This window comes from Mobula birostris, chromosome 4 (genome assembly GCF_030028105.1).
Source record: "Mobula birostris isolate sMobBir1 chromosome 4, sMobBir1.hap1, whole genome shotgun sequence".
Lineage (NCBI taxonomy): Eukaryota > Metazoa > Chordata > Chondrichthyes > Myliobatiformes > Myliobatidae > Mobula > Mobula birostris.
Genome location: NC_092373.1, coordinates 50,368,771 through 50,389,814, shown reverse-complemented (window position 1 = coordinate 50,389,814; position 21,044 = coordinate 50,368,771). Strand labels below are relative to the sequence as shown.

At 40.0% G+C, this 21,044-nt stretch overlaps 1 protein-coding gene across 6 annotated transcripts in view; it reads right to left on the bottom strand.

Moving 5' to 3' along the window:
• The window catches only part of zmat3 (zinc finger, matrin-type 3), a 94,367-nt gene that overhangs the window by 46,858 nt on the left and 26,465 nt on the right, over nucleotides 1-21,044 (bottom strand). For 3 of the 6 annotated variants that reach the window (XM_072254561.1, XM_072254559.1, XM_072254560.1), the window contains 4 exons: nucleotides 12,735-12,795; nucleotides 12,553-12,636; nucleotides 3,494-3,843; nucleotides 2,031-2,150 (listed from right to left, as the gene is read on the bottom strand). In XM_072254561.1, the coding sequence (XP_072110662.1) occupies nucleotides 2,031-2,150; nucleotides 3,494-3,805 (432 nt within the window). In that variant the 5' untranslated portion in view covers nucleotides 3,806-3,843; nucleotides 12,553-12,636; nucleotides 12,735-12,795. The remainder of the gene's footprint in view (nucleotides 1-2,030; nucleotides 2,151-3,493; nucleotides 3,844-12,552; nucleotides 12,637-12,734; nucleotides 12,796-21,044) is intronic. The other 3 variants (XM_072254558.1, XM_072254563.1, XM_072254562.1) reach the window with 2 other exon arrangements.

Here is a 21,044-nt window from a genome sequence, read left to right as displayed (position 1 = left end):
AGTTCCACCCATAACACTTCACTAGATAAGTTCTCCAGTCTATCCTGACTAGGTATGCCATGACATATTCCCTGACTAATAACGTCACCCTTCCTCCTGCTCTGTCACGTCTAGAACAATGGAATGCCAGAACATTGAGCTGCCGGCTCTCCCCCTCCTGCAACCAAGTCTCACTAATGGCTAAAATATCACAATTCCATTGATTCATGCCCTGACCTCATCTGCCTTTCCTACGATATTTCTTGCATTGAAATATATGTAGCTCAGGACATTAGTTGCACCATGCTCAACCTTTTGATTCCTAACTTTGTCTGAGGTCTTATCAACAGTTGTCTCCACAACCTCTGCACTAACTGTTCTGACACCCTGGTTCCCATCCCCTTGCAATTCTAGTTTAAACCCCACCATGCAGCACTAGCAAATCTTCTCGCTAGGATTTCAGTCTCCTTCCAGTTCAAGTGCAAACCATCTCTTCGGTGCAGGTCCCATCTTCCCTGGAAGAAAGCCCAATGATCCAAAAATCTTACACTCCTACACCAATTCCTTAGCCATACGTTGAACTGTATAATCTTTCTATCTCTGGCCTCACTAGCACGTGGCATGGGTAGCAATCTTGAGATCACAATCCTGGAGGTCCTGCCCTTTAACTTAGTACCCAAATCCTTGAATTCTCTTTGCAGAACCTTGTCACTCTTCCTACCTATCTCACTGGTAACTACAAGGACCATGACCTCTGGATGTTCACCCTCCCACTTAAGAATGCTGACGTCTCGATCAGAGATATCCCAGGCCCTGACACCCGGGAGGCAGCGTACCTCTGGGAATCTCATTCTTCTCCATAGACCTCCTTTTTGTACCCCTAACTAATGAATCCCCTATTACCACAGCTCTCCTCTTCTCCCCCTTCCCTTCTGAATCACAGAGTCAGACAGTGTCAGAGACCTGACTGCTGTGACTTTCCTCTGCTAGGTCATCCCTTCCCAACAGTATCCAAAGTGACATATCTGTTGTTGAGTGGGATGGACACAGGGATACTCTGCACTGGCTGTTTAACCCCTTTCTCCTTCCTGTCACCCAATTTCCTGTGTCCTGCACCTGGGGTGTAGCTACCTCTCTATATGTCTTATCTATCACACCCTCAGCGCCCCCAAATGATCAAGAGTTCATCCAGTTCCAGCTCCATCTCCTAAATGCAGACTGTCAGAAGTTGCAGCTAGATGCACTTTTCACAGGTGTCATTGTCAGGGACACTAGGTGTCCCTGCCCTCCAACATTCCACAAGAAGGCATTCCACTCTCCTTCCTGGCATCTCTATATTTTCTCAGTTAGAACAGTAGAGAAGGGGAAGGGAACTCTACCTACAACTTTTTTCTACCTTCTCTGACTGAAACCTCAAAAGATAATATAAAGTGTATCTGCTATCCGATATCTAAAGAGTCCACGGCCACCACCTCACTATTCCTCTTTTGCACTATTTATTTTGTATCTTATTATAATATATATTAATTATTTTATGTCTTACGCTGTACTGCTGCCACAAAACAACAAATTTCACAACATATGTCTGATTGATTCTGATTGGATTTTGGTGATAGGTTCTTGATTAGTAAATGCCTTAAAGGGGAGAAAAAAGGGTTCAGAGGGATAATAAATCAGACATGATGACTCAATGGGCCAAATAGTTTAATGTGTTCCTATGTCTTAAGTTCCAAACTTAGCAGACCTGTCATTGATATGAAACAATAGGACAAGATAAATACAATTTTTAAAAAATTTATTGCTCATTACACTATTCAAAATCCTCAACATACATTAGATAATTTAAAAATCCACTGTTACATTGGCTCTGCAATGGTTTGGAACTTGCATATGTTATGTATACAGTAAATGCTAGAAAAGTAAGTGTAGAAACACAAGCATTATTTATCTAGCTGAAATTCAACTACAGTGCCAAATTATGATGCTTTCCAGGAAACATAACTGCTGTAAGCTTTAGACATTTCTCCAATACCAACATACACTTATAATACCTGGGATGCTGGAGGATGAAGCTGTGCGGCTGGTTGATCTACAGGATGAGTCACTTTGGAAGTAGATACACACTGACGTCCAGCATAATAATTACGAAGTTTCTTTGAGTGATTTTTACCCTAAAATAAACATTATTTATTAAATTATTTGGGGAGAGAGCGAACATATACATTTGCATGATATGATCATTATGCAGTAAGTATTTTCAATATTTTTGGTATTTTGCTTAAGAAATACATAGTACTGCCTTTCTCAACTTTGCCCCCTTTTCATTTAGCTTTATGACCCATGATTACTTCGTCATTTTCTCTGTTTATTCACAAACTGACATTCTCCCTAGTCAAAAAGTTATGAAGTCAAGGCAAGATCAATCATCTTTGGTCTTAACTGCTGATTCTAAATAGTAGTTAACACTATGCGTTAGACTTACAGCTCCACAATTGCTAGCTTACTTCTGTTTCCAAAATTTTCTACTTAGGTTTTTTAAAAGCAGTGTGCTTTGCTTACTGAAAAATGTGAATGTGGTTTAATGTAAGTGGTATTTCAGTTTGTGAATATGGTTTAATGTAAGTGGTATTTCAGTTTGTCAAGTTGCTGTGCAGCATAATGAGTGATCCTTACATGAAAGCTATTTGATCTTCTTTGTGTGGATTCAAACAGATGCCTTCAATACTTGCATTTTATATTTACTTCTCTGGGTCCATTGGTTATCTAAAAACAGAAATTCATGTATTTCTAGTTGCTCCCCTTTTTTAAAAAAATCCTATCTCCTTCCCCTCACTAACCCCCTCTCTGTCATTCCCTTGTCTTCTTTACACCTTGCTGTTCCCCTCTGATTACTTCCCCTATTCCTTTCTCCCATTCCTCTCATCTTCTTCCTTTTATTTTCTCTGTCCTTCAATATGCTCTATTCCTCCCAATTGCTCAATATAATACCATTTGAACAAGAGTTTGTATGTGTGTGCTCATGGGCAAGCACACATGTCAGATAGCAGCAGGAGAAAAATGCGGAAATTAAGGGACAAAGTAAATAAAGTTGACAAAAATTGAACTATGCTCATTAACTTTCAAACAATAATTCAAGTCACTTTTTGTAGTAATTACCTTCTCAGTACATAGGGTGTGTTCCCAATACTGGGAAGAGCAATTTGGCAGAAATTTTCTGGTTTTATGCATATAATTGCACATGTACAATCACTAAGGTCTGGTATTCTATTTATTCTTTAACAATGGTTGCAGCTGTTAGCGTCATCAATTTTACATCTGAATCTAGCCTAATGTACAAAGTATTATGAAAACAAAAGCAGTGTTCGTTTTTAAAATGATGATTGCTCAATAATTATACCCTCGCCTTATTTCACCTGAAAGCAAGAAAACAAAATCACCCCTGGTTATTTCAATAGTTCAATAGAGTATAAATATATTCACAGATGCACATTCAGTTCATTGTTGGCCTACTTACCTGGTAATGTGCCTGTGCTTGCTGAGTTGAATTGAGAGACACATTGCACAGTTTACAATGTAGTGGTCTACAGAGATCTGCTAAAACAGGATCTTGGTCTGCATCAAAAGATGGTGCTTTTTCTTGTGATAAAAGATCATTCTCTGACTGAGATGGTTTAAACATCTTTGTAGGTAACAATTGTGAGGATGGTGGCATCATTGCAGGCGAGATTGACTGAAGGTTCTGGGATCGCTTTGAAAGCAGAGGCTGGATAGTAAAAGGCTGCAGTGTCTGGGACAAAGTTGTATGCTGATATGACTGTTGACACATTGGAGATTCAAAGGCAGACTCTATCTTTGTGTCTTGGGCTGAACAAAAGAATAAAATTAAATACCTGTATTATATGTTTGCATGCACTTCCTATCTGCACCACTCAAGTTTCTGCGGTTTTCATTGGTTTAATACTTCGATAATTTCCTCTGCAATCTCTAAATTACCATACCTTCACATACATATTGCATAACCACCAATTATTCTACAGTCACTTTCTGACTGCATTAGTTTAGTAACACTCTTCACTTTCTAAAATTAAATCCAATTAAGCTAATTGTTTTTATTCAAAAGCAAAATTCTTCAAATGCTGGAGATCTCAAATACATACAAATAATGCAAGAATAACCTCAGTACAAGTATTGGGAAACTGATTAAACATTCAGGTTATAAACCGGAAGCACAGGGTAAAATACGCTTACTGCCCACACTCACCCTGAGTGCTACTCCTGTAGCTGCAATAATTACTTGTGGTCCTGCAGCTCCAGACTACCCTAATGGATCACTGCTGTAAAATAAAACTGAACTATATCTAAATGCCTCCAGCATCAATGATTGTTCAAATGGATTCAATTCTCTTCAGTCTCTCCTGCTATATAGCATTGCAAAAACCCCACTTCTTAAAGTATAGCACAAGTTGATGTTATTTTAGGACTGACAGACGCCAATACAAGAGTTCAAAATTATATTCTTACAGTTGAAGCTTTCCGAGCCAAATTATCCATTGAGCAAATTGCACCTAAAATAAGAATGCTTCTGCATTCAGAATTCTGATTGAAATAAATCATGTGTTTCTGGAAGTTGCCTAGTTTTTTGAGCAAAACTGGATTCAGCTGTGCAAATGCAAGTATTTTAAAATGTATATGTAAAGCATATTACATAAACCACAACATGACATACAATTGTCATTTAGCAGTTACACTGGGAATATAAAGAAACCAATGTTGAAGACTAACAAAAGTACACATCATTCAGATACAGTGGCTTCTAGTTAATTGGCCCATTGGTTAATTGGGAGAGCTGCTTATTTGGGACAACTCTAAGAAAAACAAAAACCAATTGAGAAAATAGCCATTATTCCCTTTGCCTCTTAATTGGGATAGGATGACCAACTAGCATCAGTCATGTGTAGTTGTGTGGCCATTAGACAGCACACTGTGCTTGGAGAGAACAGTTTTTAAAATAGTGCAAGTTGAGTGAGTTCATGTTCAAAAAGTAGTAGTTTTTGTCACTGATAGTTGATAAGACAATTCAGAACTATCTTGCGCACTGGAGTTTCAACCATTCAGCTTGGTGATGCCAGAAACAGCCAGGAGTGAAGATGAAATAAATTTCACTACTTCATCACGTTAGAAACCATGAAGAATTTGAAGGTGTTGATAATCATCTTGAATGTTACAATGAAAATTAGGATTTGGAGGATGCAATTGCCGAAAGCGTTGTATTAAAGCAAACTATTATCTGCACTAGGTGTCTGCGCTAATTTTGTTCATTTACAGTCAACCAAAAGAACATGGCAATGTACACTGAATGAATTCCTCCACCAATAACTATTAGGAACTAATACACAGTTTTATAGTACTATAGCAGTATTGTGAAGTCAGCTCCAGCAGACTGGGCGGATGAGATCTACAGAGATCCAACAACTAGAAAGGCAGTTCTACAATGCACAATGTGTATGACAAGGCACAGACAAAACCACTACAACCAGGGAAGGCCCCAACTGTGACACCACTCAAAGCACTGGACCCAGACCTCTGAGATCGAGTGGAACTGCCCCACTGCAATGGCTTTTCCACTTTAAAAACTGTCCCATGCAAGTTTCCTGTCATCGTTGGATGTAACAATCACCACCACCACATTAGTAGCACTCTAATTTGTCTGTATTTATTTATTTGTTGAGGTGCAGCATGGGACAGGCCCTTCTGGCCCTTCAAGTTGTGCTGCCCAGCAATCCCCCGATTTAATCCTAGCCTAATCACAGGACAACTTATAATGACCAATTGACTTACAAACTAGTGTATCTTTAGACTGTGGGAGGAAACTGGAACACCCTGAGAAAACCCACGCAGTCATAGGGGGAATATATAAACTCCTTACAGGCAGCAGCGGGAATAATTTGGTACTCAGTTAAACGGTAATTTGTATTTTTTTATATACTTTTTTGACTATTTCCATGGAACTTCAGCTAATTGGGCCAAAATATGCTGGTTTTGATGTGGCCCCATTAACCGGAATCCGCCATTCACATTTCTAATGCATCTCACTCCTAAGAAAATTAGTCTAGATATCCTGCAATGTAACCAAATTAAATATTCCTAGTAACTACAAAAGTTTTGAATGTTTTTGTCCACTGGATGCTTTGTTCATTCACAAACAATATTCACCATCTTCACTACAAAACTATATTGAAGATTTTGCTCTAGAGTATTACTTCCATCATAGTGTACCTTCTCCTTCACTCAAGACTTTTGCAACTAAACAGACATCAAAAGAGCATTTATGAATCAGAATACCCTCTCCATTTACAATCATCTTGCCTAATGAAACTTATTATTACAACTTATAAATGATAAAAATCATGTAAATAAAAAGGAAAAGGTGGGAAAGGTCCATAAGACTTAGTGGTTCTAAAAAGATGGAGTGAGTTTTAATGACTTACAGTATCACCCTTATGTCAAACTTACTTACATATCTCAATCAAGGCCAAGCTGTATGCCATCCTTTAATGTTGTTTTCCCTCTTATGTTATTAAAATGGTATTCTTGAAGCAGCACTGCTAGATCTTCTGTGATTGCCACTAGATGTGGCAATTCTTACACTCAGTGCTATGGGCTATGGAAGCAAGCATGCCAAATGCCTTGTTCAAGACCTTATACACTTGTGTTTCCACTTTTAACATGCTGTGAACTTGCACCCGCTAGGTCTCCTGTACATCAATGCCCCCAAGACCCTTACCATTTAGTCTGCATATCCTACCAGAATCTGCATTCCCAAAGTGAATTGACTCACATTTGTCTGGATTAAACACTACCATTCCAATAACTTTTGTGTGTTAAAATATGCTCATATGGCCTTTGTAATGACTCCACCACTTTCATGTCATCTGCAGACTTACTTCTCAGACTTCCTACATTCTCATGCACTTGATTTATATACTACAAACAGCAAAGATCCTAGCACCAATCTCAATCACTAGCACATGCACCACAACCTTCCATGTCTAATGATTCTAGTGCCTGGAATAAAAATATTCCAGCCTATTCATCATCTTCTTTTAACTACAGTACTTCATTCCAGGCAATATCCTGGTGAATCTCTTCAGCATTCTTTCCATTATTGCCATATCACACTCAATCCCTAAACGTCCCTAGTGGAAGAACATTCCCACAGATTATTGCTATACACTATTAAGGCAACAAGGTAGTGATCTATTGTATCAGTCAACACACCCCAGGCTGCAAACATCCTCTGGGGAAAAACCTCCCAACCCAAACTTCTCATCTTTGCCATGAAAATGTCTTCACTCTATCCACAAGCCTCATCTGTATACTTTTATCAGACCCCTCTCAGCTTCCACAGATCCAAGCAAAATAAACAAAACCCACCAACCAATGCCTCAACTAAGATTTACCCATCTCAGGAAACATTCAGAAATCTCCTCCACAACTGCCCTCATTTAAACTATGCCCCTCCCCAAACACCTTTGGATGAAGGCAAGAATGCCCTCTGTATCACACCACCCACTTGAGTTGCCATACTCAGAGATCCACAGAACTTGCCCAAGGTCACCCTGCTCCTCAACACACCCGAGAGCCCCACAGTTACAATTCATGAAAGGATGTATAATTCATTTATTACTGTAAAATCTAATTCAGCAATGAAATGTTACAAGAGATCTACTGAACTTGGACCTCTGCTAAACAATAAGCCTAAGGGCTTTTAATTCAGGGATATATGCTTACAAGACCTATGCCACAATATTAATCTCAGACTGCCATAACTGATCATATACTAGTCCTGTAGAAAATCTGTTGAGGCATGGAAAACTCAATTATGCACTTCCATTCATCAATCCACCACACAGAGAAGGCAACTTTGGAAATTCTAATAGAAATGTAGAATATTTTGTGTTTAAGTTCAATATTGACATTGCATCCTGTCCTAACTGGATAATTCAGCTAACTCTTACATCAATTAATATTTGAAATCTGACCAAATTAGGATTTGATTCCACAGCTGACACATGGGCATACTATTCTCTATTTTGGATATGGGATTTCTTTATGACTTGCTGAACTGTTTATATATGTGTAATGACAAATTGAAAATATTAAATTTTCCATGCATCACTGATTTAATCTTACTTCCTCATTCGCTAGAGATCTGTGACAAAAGGTACAAACTAAGAAAAACAAAAATCATAGGAAACAATTTTGTAGGTTGTTTCAGAAAGTTACTTACCTCTCCAAACTTTCCATCTGATTCAACTTATAAATAAATGAATATTGAAGTGTGAACTTCCCAATCTAGTGAAACCACTTTTTACTGGCTGTCTTTAGAGATGCGGCTCGTTAGCCCCTCCGGACTCAGTGGAGAGAAAACCACCTTTCTCAGACTCCATACTTCTAGGGTAGATATGACTTGGATCCCACCAAACCCGTGAAGTTTGGATGTCTCACCCACCCAAACACCAGTTTGTGTGAATACTGTGTAATCTGCTGCCCCTTGCAATTGCCTGCCTGCTAGAAATAACAGATCGTACACCTCATACAATTATAAAGAATGTATATTTATGAATGTTAACTTAACCAAAGAGTTATTAAACAAAAGAAAGTAAAAACAAAAATGACCCATTATAATTGAACAGTCAAATATGCACAGGTTGAAGCTTCAACCTTCCAAAAGCCGATGTGTCCAATGTACTCACGGTGGCAACTCATATTCATCAATCCCCGGTAGAATTCCCCCCTTGGGCGCCATCGGATTGAATCCTACAGCCGGTTCTCTCGAGCTTCTTCCCTCTCCATCTCCCACCGAAAAAGACCTTGACCCACCTCAGTTTCCATCACAAAACCTCTCCCCCAGCGTTCTCTAGAACCTTCTCCCAGTTCCACCCTCCTGATAGGATGATGCAACATTCCTAAGCATCCTTTATCTTTAACAGTAACCCAAACACACTGTTTCTACAGAAAATTATTACCTGAAATACCCTACAAGATTAGCAACAATATCTTTACCAGGGCATTACATTCTCCCCCCACAAAACAGTCATATCTTCATGACAGTTTTCAAAGGAATGTTGTGATGTCAGGATCTCCAATCCATTGTAAATGGTAGGGACATATCTCACTAGGGGATAGGTGCAACACTCTGTTCCCCTGATGCAATATAGGCCAGCCTATCTGGGGGTTTCCTGACTCCATGAGACCTCCTTATCCCATCATCTACTTCTTCAGTCTCAGACACTACTTGGGATCTTTCCTATCTACTTGGAGAAGCCTCCCCCTGTCCATTACTCGTGCCTTCCAGCAACTCAGTTCTCCCTGTCACTTGACTAAGCTCAGCTTCATTCCCAAATACTTTGGAGCCCAGTTTCCCTTCATTATCCAGCTGCAAGCCTGCTTGTCCACTGCTAGTCACCCCCGCTACATCAGCATCAGCCTGGGGAAGTTCGGGAATCTTCATCAATTATTGGGGAGTTTGCATAAGGTAGCATATACCACACCCCATTTCCTCATCCTCCGAGTCTGTACAACATTCAGTGGTTAGGTCATCTTCAGGTTTCTCCACTGACTGTCTTTCCGCTCTCCCATGTCACTGCAGTGTTATCCTACCAGGTGTAGGGTCTACGTCAGGCTCTGGGTCAACACGTACCTCTTGTCCTAGAGGCAAAAGGTGGTTCCGAAAGAGAATCCTGACAGGTCCATTCTCGCCTTCTGCCTTCATTCGAAAAACTGGCACGTGTGGCATCTGAATCTCCACTCTACCTGGCAATCAGCCAACTTATACTTCTCTGCTAGGCCCAAATTCCTTATGAGAACTCTGTCTCCAGGCAGAGTTGGGAGAACCTAATCTTTTGATCATATCTCCTCTTGTTTTCTTGATTCTGCTTGGTAGCAGAAACCTCTGCTAGTTCATAAGCCTTTTGCAATTCCCTCCTCATGTCAGACCCATACTTAAGATAGATCTTCTGTGGCAAGTCTTCCCTACCAATCCCAAAACAGAGGTCTACAGGCAATCTTGCTTTGTGCCCAAACGTCAAATAATATGGCCAGTATCCAGTAGCTTCATCTTGTGTACAGTTATAGCAGTGGACCAGATGCCCAATATGCTGACTCTATTTGTTCTTCTAGCTGATATCCAGGGTTTTGATCATGTCCAGCAATTTCCAGTTGAACCTCTTGGACTGGGGATCACTCTGAGGGTGATAAAACTCTTCCATGACTTCTCCACTCCAAGCATGCTCAGTAACTCATGTATGAGCCTACTCACAAAATCCCTTCCCCGATCGCTAATTATCCATCTGGGAAGGCCATAATGAATGAAATACTTTTCCCGTAACACTCTGGCCATGGTGGATACCCTCTGATCCTTTGTAGGGAAGGCTTGAACATATCTGGTGCAGTGATCAGTAATAACTAAAACATTCGCCACGTTGCTGAAATCAGGCTCTATGGAGAGGAAATCCATACATATTAGATCGTGACCCCGCACTCTGCAAATGGGATAAAGGAGTGGCCCTCATAAGCAGCGTCTTCCTCTGAATACATTGAATGCATGACTTAGTCCTCTTCCACCTCAGGCTTCATTCAGGGCCAGTAGAACCAATCTTAGGTCTTGCCTTTCTCTATTAATCTTTTTATTGATTTAAAAGAAACATCAATACAATCAAGAGGAGAATTATCTCAAATATATATTATCAATAACAATACAAACCGAGATTAAAATAGACATTGACAAAATCATACATTTGTTAAGCTAGTATAAAATATATAATTAAAAAATGAAAACATCAATTCTCCTCTTATCAGTTCATGAAGAGGAAAGAAAAAAACATTGAGTTTTAAATGGAGAGGAAAAAAACCCACTACACTATATATAAAAAAAAACAAAAAAAAAGGGGGACTGGGCAGTCCATTTTGAGGATATGACCAAAAAAAAAAAGACTTCGGAAAAAAAAAGATTGGAAGAGTGATAAATCAAATTAAATGAAAATTTTGGATAAAAGGTCGCCAGATTTGCTCAAATTTAAAGGATGTATCAAATGTCCGACTTCTTATTTTCTCTAAACTTAAACAGGATATAATGGAGGAGAGTCAATAAAAGACCGTAAGTGGATTAGAATCCTTCCACATCAATAAAATGGCTCTCCTAGCCAGTAAAGTCGAAAAGGCTATCATACGTCGAGCGGAAACAAGAAATATTTCCTGCTTCTGATGGGATAATCCCAAAAATTGCCCTAAGCAAATTAGGTTGTAGATCCAAATCCAAGACTTTTGATAGTATTTTAAAAACATCTCTCCAAAAGTTATCTAGCTTTATACAAGACCAATACATAGGAGTTAAAATGGCCAGCTCAGTATTACATCTGTCACAAATTGGAGAAAATACGTGCTAGTTTATCCTTTGACATATGGGCCCGATGCACTACCTTGAACTGTATCAAGGAATGACGGGCACAAATAGATGAGTTGTTAACCAAATGAAAAACTTTACTCCACTGATTATCTGAAAATGACTCCAAAACTCCAACTCCCAAGCGCGTTTAATTTTATCATTAGATATCATTCATGAGTTCAATAACCGTTTATAGATTATAGCTATCAACCCTTTTTGAAATGGTTTAAACTGAAAGAGAGCGTCTTTCATATTAGGTGAATAAGTAGAAGGGTAACTTGGCAACAAACCACATAAAAAATTCCTAATTTGTAAATATCTAAAAAAGTGTACATTAGATAAATCACATTTATCCACTAACTGAGAAAAAGGACATTAAACAGTCCCCTAAAAACAGATCTGAAAAAGTTATTATTCCCTTGGTTTTCCAAATTAAAAAGGCCTTTTCCAAAATTGATGGTTTAAAAAATAATTGAGATGAATATTACTAGAAAGAATAAAATTATTTAATTCAAAAAATCTACGAAACTGAAACCAAATTCTTAATGTATGTTTACTAATGCGATTAAAATCTTGTCTACTAGCTTGTTACTAGAAAACAAAAAGGGAAGAGGAGCTCCCAGTAAAGAGGCCAAAGAGAATCCTTTCACCGAGTTTTCCTCCGAATCCAACCGTGAAGGACATTCATGTATATCTGAATAGTGAATCCAAAAAGTAATATATCGAATATTAATTGCCCAACAGTACATTCTAAAGTTAGGCAAAGCCATACCACCATCTTTTTTTAAAATTTCTGCTCTAAGGGTTTACTCAATCTAGGATTTTTATTGTTCCAAATATAAAATAAGATTATAGAATCTATTCTGTCAAAGAACTTTTTAGGAACACAGGAAGGAACTGCCTGAAATATATATAAGAATTTCGGTAAAACTATCATTTTAATAGTATTAATTGGATCTATTAATGATAATGTCATTGGTGACCATTTAGAAAGCATTTGTTTGGTGCAGCCAATTACAGGAAAAAATTATATGTATAGAGATCCTTAACATTTTTAAAATCCCCCAAACAAGAATGGAAAGACTCTTAGTTGGCTACAAAAAGTGTTTACAAGCTGTGATACTTGCCAAAGGGGGGTGTTACTTAAGTACGGCCATGCAGGATGCCCAAATTTTTGCTTCGGGCCCTTTTCCTTATTTGTTACTGTGAAACTGCAAAAGATGGAAATAAAGAAGTTTTATTGCTTAAAATATTAAAGAAATGTGTCATCTTTAACGTTATATCTTTTGGAAATCAGTTCATCTTTTACCTGCTTAGCTATTCACAGTAACAGAAATTTTGACCAGGGGTGTCCAAACTTTCGCATACCACTGTAATAGAAGGTAAAATATTCTCAAGTCTATTACCCAAGATATTAGAGAGAATTTTAAAATCCACATTCAATAGAGAGGGGAGGGAGGGAACACCGACTCAGACCGTGAGAGGCCTGTGTCGGGCATTTTCATGCCTTACAAGGCGGAGATTGGAAGTCTGTGTGGGGCGCCAATCCTCGCACAGACTAGAGCAATGTGCATACAGGATCTCCCAGCGGCCACACATTTTAATTCCACATCCCATTCCCATTCTGACATGTCTATCCACGGCCTCCTCTACTGTAAAGATGAAGCCATACTCAGGTTGGAGGAACAACACCTTATATTCCGTCTGGGTAGCCTCCAACCTGATGGCATGAGCATCGACTTCTCTAACTTCCGCTACGCCCCACCTCCCCCTCGTACCCCATCTGTTACTTATTTTTATGCACACATTCTTTCTCTCACTCTCCTTTTTCTCCCTCTGTCCCTCTGAATATACCTCTTGCCCATCCTCTGGGTCCCCCCCCCTTGTCTTTCTTCCCGGACCTCCTGTCCCATGATCCTCTCGTATCCCCTTTTGCCAATCACCTGTCCAGCTCTTGGCTCCATCCCTCCCCCTCCTGTCTTCTCCTATCATTTTGGATCTCCCCCTCCCCCTCCAACTTTCAAATCCCTTACTCACTCTTCCTTCAGTTAGTCCTGACGAAGGGCCTCGGCCTGAAACGTCGACTGCACCTCTTCCTACAGATGCTGCCTGTCCTGCTGCGTTCACCAGCAACTTTGATGTGTGTTGCTAGAGCAATGTGTGATTAAGTGCCTTGCTCAAGGGCACAAAGACGCTGCCACAGCTGAGGGTCGAACTAGCAACCTTGATGTAACTAGACGAACGCTTTGACCACTTGGCCACATTCAATAGAGAAATTGGTCTATAAGAGGCACATTCAGATAAATCTTTATCTTTTTTAAGAATTAAAGAGATTGAAGCTTCATAGAAAGTTTTCGGGAGAGTCCCAGAGGATATATAATCAGTGAAAATTTAACATAAATGAGGTATAAGTATATCAGTAAAAGTCTTATAAAACTCCACTGTATATCCATCCAGTCCCGGAGCCTTAGCTGATTGGACAGAGGATATAGCCCCTTGCTATTTCCTCTTGTTTAATGGGTGCATCTAATGTATTCATACCTTGAACAGAAATTTTAGGTGTATTCAATTTTTTGCAAAAAAACTATTCATAAGGGTAATATTATCTGAAAATTCAGACTCGTAAAGATTAGAGTAGAAATACATAAATATTTTATTAATTTCATAAGGATCTACCGTTGCAGTTCTATCAGGTCTTCATATTTTCAGAATCTGTCTTCTAGCCATATTTGCTTTTAACTGACCAGCTAATAACTTGTTGTGCTTGGAGTTCCACCCTTTCTTAAAAGAGATCTTCACTAGGCATTACTGAATAAAGTCTATCTATTTCTTTAATCCTATTAGTGATCACTAAAAGTTCCGCCTTAGCTTTCCTTCTTGAACCTACCGAATATGAAATTATCTGTCCTCTAAGAAAAGATTTCATCGCATCCCAAATAACCAAATTTGACATTCACTCAGTTGTATTTAATTCAAAAAATAGAGAAATTTGCTCTTTAATAATATTTACAGAAGTTGAATCTTGTAACAATGAAACATTAAATCTCCACTGAGGTATCTGAACATTATCAGAGAGTTCCAAAGTTAGTTTCATAGGTGCACGATCTGACAACGGTATCACATTATAGGCACACTCAACAACAGAGGGCACCAATCACATATCCAGCAAAAAATAACCAATTCTTGAATATTTATAGCATAAATATGAAAAAAAAGAAAAATCTTTTTCTTCAGGATATTTAAATCTCCAAATGTCGACCAGACCGTATTCTAATAAAAAAGAATTAATGCAAGTCGCAGCTTTATCTGGGAGCGACGGATTGAGACAGCAGTTAAAGTCACCACCCATAATCAACTTAAATTCATTTAAATTCGGCAATACAGAAAATAGCTTCTTGAAAAATTCAGGGCTATCTATATTAGGTGCATATACACACACCAAAGCCACCTTTTGACCACATAATAAACCAGTGACAATTAACTATCTTCCAATTAAATCAGTAACAGTATTAAAGTGAACAAAGGGGATTTTAGAATTAATAAAAATAGATACCCCTCTTATTTTATTTACTGATAAAGAATGAAATAAGGGTCCCTTCCAAAATTTAAAAAAGCGATTTTCAACATGCTTACGGATATGAGTCACCTGCGCAAAAATAATATCAGCATGAAGTGTTTTTAATTTCTTAAAAATCTTTCTGCGCTTAATAGGTTGGTTCATACCATTTAAATTCCAAGATATTACATTAATTTTAATAAGATCCATATTTAAAGTTTAATTTTAAAATTTTATAAAGTAATCTAATGCGCAGGCGCATTCTAAATTGGAAGAAAGAGCGAAGCATGGCTTGATCAGACAGAGAAGGAAAATGATTGACAAAGAAAAACCCCTCAGGACTGCCCGGTCAAAAAAAAACTAACCTAATAGACCCACTCATCCCCCAGAAACCATCCAATAGGCAAAGGGCATGCTATTCTAATAACCTTTAACCCCTGTCTCTAGCTGGCAGCTCCTGTTTACAAAGTAAAAGGTTACCACCACCAAAAAGACATAACAAAGAATATATAAAGAAGTAAACAGATTCCAAATATTTTCATATTATGTCTAACAGTAGTTAAGACCGAATTAACAACGGCCATCTTAAATCCATTTAATATACGCAGCCATGTATTGAAAAAAAGGATAAATCCAATCAACTAATATACAACTAATATTAAAGACTTACAAATCAAAGAAAAAGTAAGTAAATACATATGTATGAAATTCAAAGCTACATTAACTGTTAAAGCAAGCAACAACAGACCTAAGTGAGTTAGCCAAGTCTGTGTCTAGGCATTCATAAAACGTGGAGTGGACTTTCATCAACAGCGTTACAAACCACTCCAAGCTAAGGATCAACTTTTTCAAATTGCTTACGAAGTGGACTTAAACTCTTTTATAAATTTCCAACCATCTTCTGGAGAGTCCATCCGTTTTAGACGAACATTGGGTGCAGTAATCATCAGACCAGCCTGATAACACAACAACGGGCGACAGTTAATTTTAAAAAGTTCCACCATCACTTCCCAATATTTAATTCTTACAGCATAATCCTCTGGGGTAAAATCTTCAACTATACGAATCTTAACTTCATTATAAATTAGCTTATCCCTTTTCCTTGCATTCCGAAGAATAGCTTCTTTGGTTGTAAAATAATGCAAACACAGAATTACAGGACGTAGTTTAGTTTCGTTTGAAGGCTTAGGACGTCGAATTCGGTGGGCTCTGTCCAATATCGGACAGGCTTTGAGAATGTCACTAAAGAGTGAATATAACATGTTCGAAGAAAACTTTAATGGCTCACCAGTTTCCGTATTTTCAGGCAAACCCAGTATACGTAGATTCATCCTACAATTTCTGCTTTCCAAATCAATCGTTTTCTTCTTAATTCTTGATAATTCTGAAGTAGTCTCATTAATTTTCTTTTCCATAAAAGACATCTTCAAATCCTGCTCTTTAATAGTTTGATTCATTAACTCAAATTCCCTTTCAATTCTATGAGTACTCTGCTTAAGCGTCTGATATCGATCTTCCAGATTCTTCAAAGATTCCTGAACAGCGAGGATGGTTTTTTCAAGCAATTCATTAGCTTTCATCAATTTATCAATTTTGGTATCCACTACACCGATCTTCACAGTAATAGCTCCTATTAAAGATACCATTCTTTCTGAAGTAGAAACTTCCTCTGATTTCTCTGTTGAGGTTCAGAAAGAGTTTTGCCACTTCTTAATTCAGTTCCAGCCATCGTAATTAAATCGCAAATCCTTCAGCAAGTATAATAAATCTTCAAACTTGAAACGAATCTAGCAGTGGAAAGTAAGTTGTGAAAGATGGAGCTATGACAAAAATGTCTTACTCCATACTTTGCCAGGTGGAGCTCTGATAGGTCTTGTCAAACCCCAAATGACTTGAATCATCATGAAGTGACTTCAACACAATTCTCTGATGTTTCTCAGGTGAAACTAACTGGGAACACCAAGGCCCGTCTGGAAGATGACGTGACCCAGTACAGAACCTGGTTCTTCAACTCCAATTCATTCCATTCTCTCAGCAGAAGAGATATGGCAGGCTGTTTCGTCTTTACAAGTTGGGTCATATACCCTTTTGCAACAGCTGATCAAATGAAACCCATCCAAGTTTCATCTCACTGAGCAGCGGCCACTTTCCCAGGACTCAACACAGGCAATTGCGTTGTATTCAAAGCAGTCAAGTTGCAGTAAGCCTGTGGAATGGCCCAACCAGAATGATCCACAGCTCTAACCTGTACAGGCCTTGCCTCTGATCTCCCTGTGACAGAAAATTGGCAAATTGTTTTAACTCCAGATGCGGGAACACTCTCCCACACTCTGTCCATTTCTAGCCCTTTATGCACATGGGTCAGTGCATCCGCATCAATGTTCTGGCTCCCTGACTGGTACTTCAGGCTGAAATCATAGGTAGACAGCGCTGCAAACCAATGATGGCCTGTGACAGAGATCAGAGGTCAGGATACAAGTCAAATATATATATATGTTTGCCTGATCCTGATACAGATCCCTCTCAACTGGTATCTGTATGCAATACATGTGGCAGTTGGGGGCTTGCAAAAAGCAAACACAGGTGCTTTGGTCAACAGCTCCTTCGGCAACTGAAAGGTCTCTTCACATTTTGCATTCTATCTCTCTCCAAAAGGCTCCAAAGGGCCAAGATAAACCTTGCATCTTCTCCTTTCATCCTCCTCCCTTTCTTCCCAAAGAAGGATAACCGCACAGTATCTGATTCAAATGGTGACTCACTTTGGAGTAGTCCTTCACTAACCTCCAATAGTACTCACAGAATCCAGGGAATGAGCCTAGAGCACAGACATTCCTGGGCCTTTGCCATGTAGTCACTACCTCTATCTTTGACAGATCCATAGATACTCCATACAATGAGACAGTGTGCCCAATGCAGTTGACAGACATCTTGCAGAACTGACACTTGTCCGGTGACAGTTTTAACCCTTCAGCTTTCAGGTGGCCTAACACCTTCAATAGGCTCACCTCTTGCTCTTCCAGGGTGGACCCAAACACTATGAGATCATCCAGGTACACCAGCACCTCAAGCAAATTCATATCCCCAGTCCTCTCCGTGATATGCTGGAAAGTAACTGGGGCATCCTTTCAAGCTGAAAGAATTCAAGTCAACATATGAATGCCATCTTCTCTTTGTCAGTCTCACTCATGGTATCTGATAATACCCACTCCTTAGGTCCAGCACTCTGAACCATTTCGCTCTACTCAAGCAGGCCAGAGAATCCTCGATCCACGGAACAGTCTACTGGTTGGGGACTGCATGTCGGTTCAGTGTCCAATAGTCAACACACAGTTGTACCATCCCATTCTTCTTTCTCACCACCACTATGGGTGATGTATAGGGACTCCTGGACTCAAGTGATAATCCCAGCTTCCTTCAGCTTCAGCAAATGCTGCCGAACAACCTCCACCTTTGCGAGTGCCAGTCGCTGAGACCTTTCTCTGAAAGTGGTGTCCTCCGTCACTTAGATGGTGTTGCAAGTACTCTTGGAACAACCCACTTTAAACTTCTCAATAGGAATCTTAAAACTTTAACATCTTCTCTGTCAGTCTCCTTTTCCAACCTCCAGTTACCAGGGGGTCACCAAAGTTGAATGACTTAGCTGTCCACTTTCCCATTCCAGATGGACTTTCTCCTGCTTTTCTCACAGGAAAACTAGACATTACAATCACCAGATAAAGGTGTGCCATCGGCACTCCCTGCCTGTGGGTGACCTCCCTCTCTGAGGTGTTCCTGACAATCACTGTCATCCTGTTTACCGGTACAACCGACAGCTTCTGCAGTTCAGGCCTCATGAATACCCCAGCAGGTAAGCACGATTCCTCTTCATGGTCTTCTGGAGCAACCACCAGGAGGGTCTCAGCATCAGGCATTCCGGAAAATCTGGGGTTTCCCGTCATTCGAGCTACCTCCCCAGGCTGTAACACGATGGGGTTGGACTGGGTGTACAACACAGTTCCTCATTTGTGCTCACCATGCAGCCTAGGATTGGAGTGCACTTCCTCAAAAGCAGCTCTGAACACAGGGTGAATGGACCAGGTTTTCAGAAAGCTCTCTCCAACTTTCTCCTTCCAGGCTCCCATTAGCCTCCTCACAATAGGAGTATTTATTCCCACAAGAATTGAAGCTTCACCCTTCTCGACCAGGTCCAGACAAGCTAACACTAACGTATTAAGGACCTCAGCTACTCCCATATCTGCCTCCAAAAACTCCAGTTTCAATGACAAGTAACCAGAGCTAAGTGCCCAGAGCTCTAGGGCACTGAGTGGCGTCAATGGTAAATGCGTCAAATACTGGTTGTAGAAGCAACAGAACCTGAGGACCTGTGTCAAGTATGGCTCTAGCATAATACCCTTAATCCATAGGGATCCACTGGAGCACAGCCCCAGTAAACCTTCAGGAATAGAGTTTTGTACTTCAGTGTTTTCCTTGAAACATTGACTGGAATGTGTTCCCCCCCAAGATGCCAGGCTGTTCCCTCACTAGATCTCTCCGAAGTTTCTTGACTTTCCCTTCTGCTTAAGTAACCGCTGGTTCACTTTCCGAAGGTTTTCTCGTCCTTCACACTCCTGCCTGAAATATATCCTCCTCTCCACAGTTGTAACAGATAATACCGTTCGCTCTCCTTTTCAATGGACCCTATTCAATAGCAGTCCTTTACTTAGTCAGTGGATCTAACCCCCTATTGGCTTTGTCATGCTTGGTGAAAGCACCCACCGATATCAACCGAGATACCACAGCTCTAAAATCTTTCACAAAATTCTGTAAAACCCCCACCTGTGGGCCATCAGGGGTCACTTCAGTAACAGAGGCTACTACTAAGGACTGTGCTCTGCTGATGGAGGCCTCCCACTCCTCCATCGTGTTTTCCTCCTCTCTTACTTCCCTGATCAGCTCAACAAACGAGGAAGGGGGTGCATTTTATGAGACATTTAAAGCAATCACGTCATGTAACTGTATGCCCTTTGCCACTTGGTCTATCCTTAATTGATTCACATCATCCAGTTGAATTGCCCCTTTACACCACAAACAAAGTAGTTGTCCCTCTAGCTGGAAATGTAGGCAGAAAGTTTTTCTCCTTTCTCCTGAAACACATTCCTAAACCCTGTCATAAGCTCTACTGGGCTTCCCGGAGTGCCAAAATGCTTTCTAATGCTTGCATGTAGCCCACGAGGGGGTTCTCTGCCAACTAGGACCTCACTACCTCAGTAGCCGGATGTTCTAAGACTCTTTACCAGTCACTCTCTTTTCATATTATCAGAGCACTATCACTCATCCAGCATCTGAGATGTCTGCTCCACCCAAATCTCATATTCCTCCTCCCCCTCGGGGTGGGCTTCACTCCCGAGAACATTCTCAGCCTGTGATAATTTGGACTCCCCACTGGTGCACTTTGCCATTTACCCACCAGGGACGTAATTGCCAATACCAATTCAGAATTTTCACCCCTCACTGGAGGACTCATTAGACCTACCACATCAGACAACTCCTTCTACTCACTCCGCAGAAACAAGAGCAGCGAGGGGAAACTCGGCTCCCTCGCCTACATTCCCTTCCTCTCCAAAAGTATGAATGGCCCATGGCCCCACTTCTCCCGGGACCCCAATGTCACCAGGCAGATCCACTCCCTTCATGTCATCACTAGCCTGAACTAAAACAACATCTTTGCCCACCATTTAGTCAAACTGCTGTTCCATGATTGTAATTCTCCCTAATACTTTAACAGTACTTAAAAACCTAATCAACAATTTATCTGGGCTGTGGATATGCAGCCCACTCAGAACACAAACATTAGTTATGGGGAAATCTCCTTGGATCGCACCAATACCTATTCCCTGTGGCATCTACAACCACGCACCTTAATCATTTTCCCGGACAATAGTTTAACACAGGCTTAAGCACAAAACCACTTAATCAATCCTCAAAGCAATCACACAATATTCAACAAATTCAATCCTGTACAAGCCCCCACAATGAAACCCCATTTTACTGGGCATCTCTAGAGATGTGACTCGTTAGCCCCTT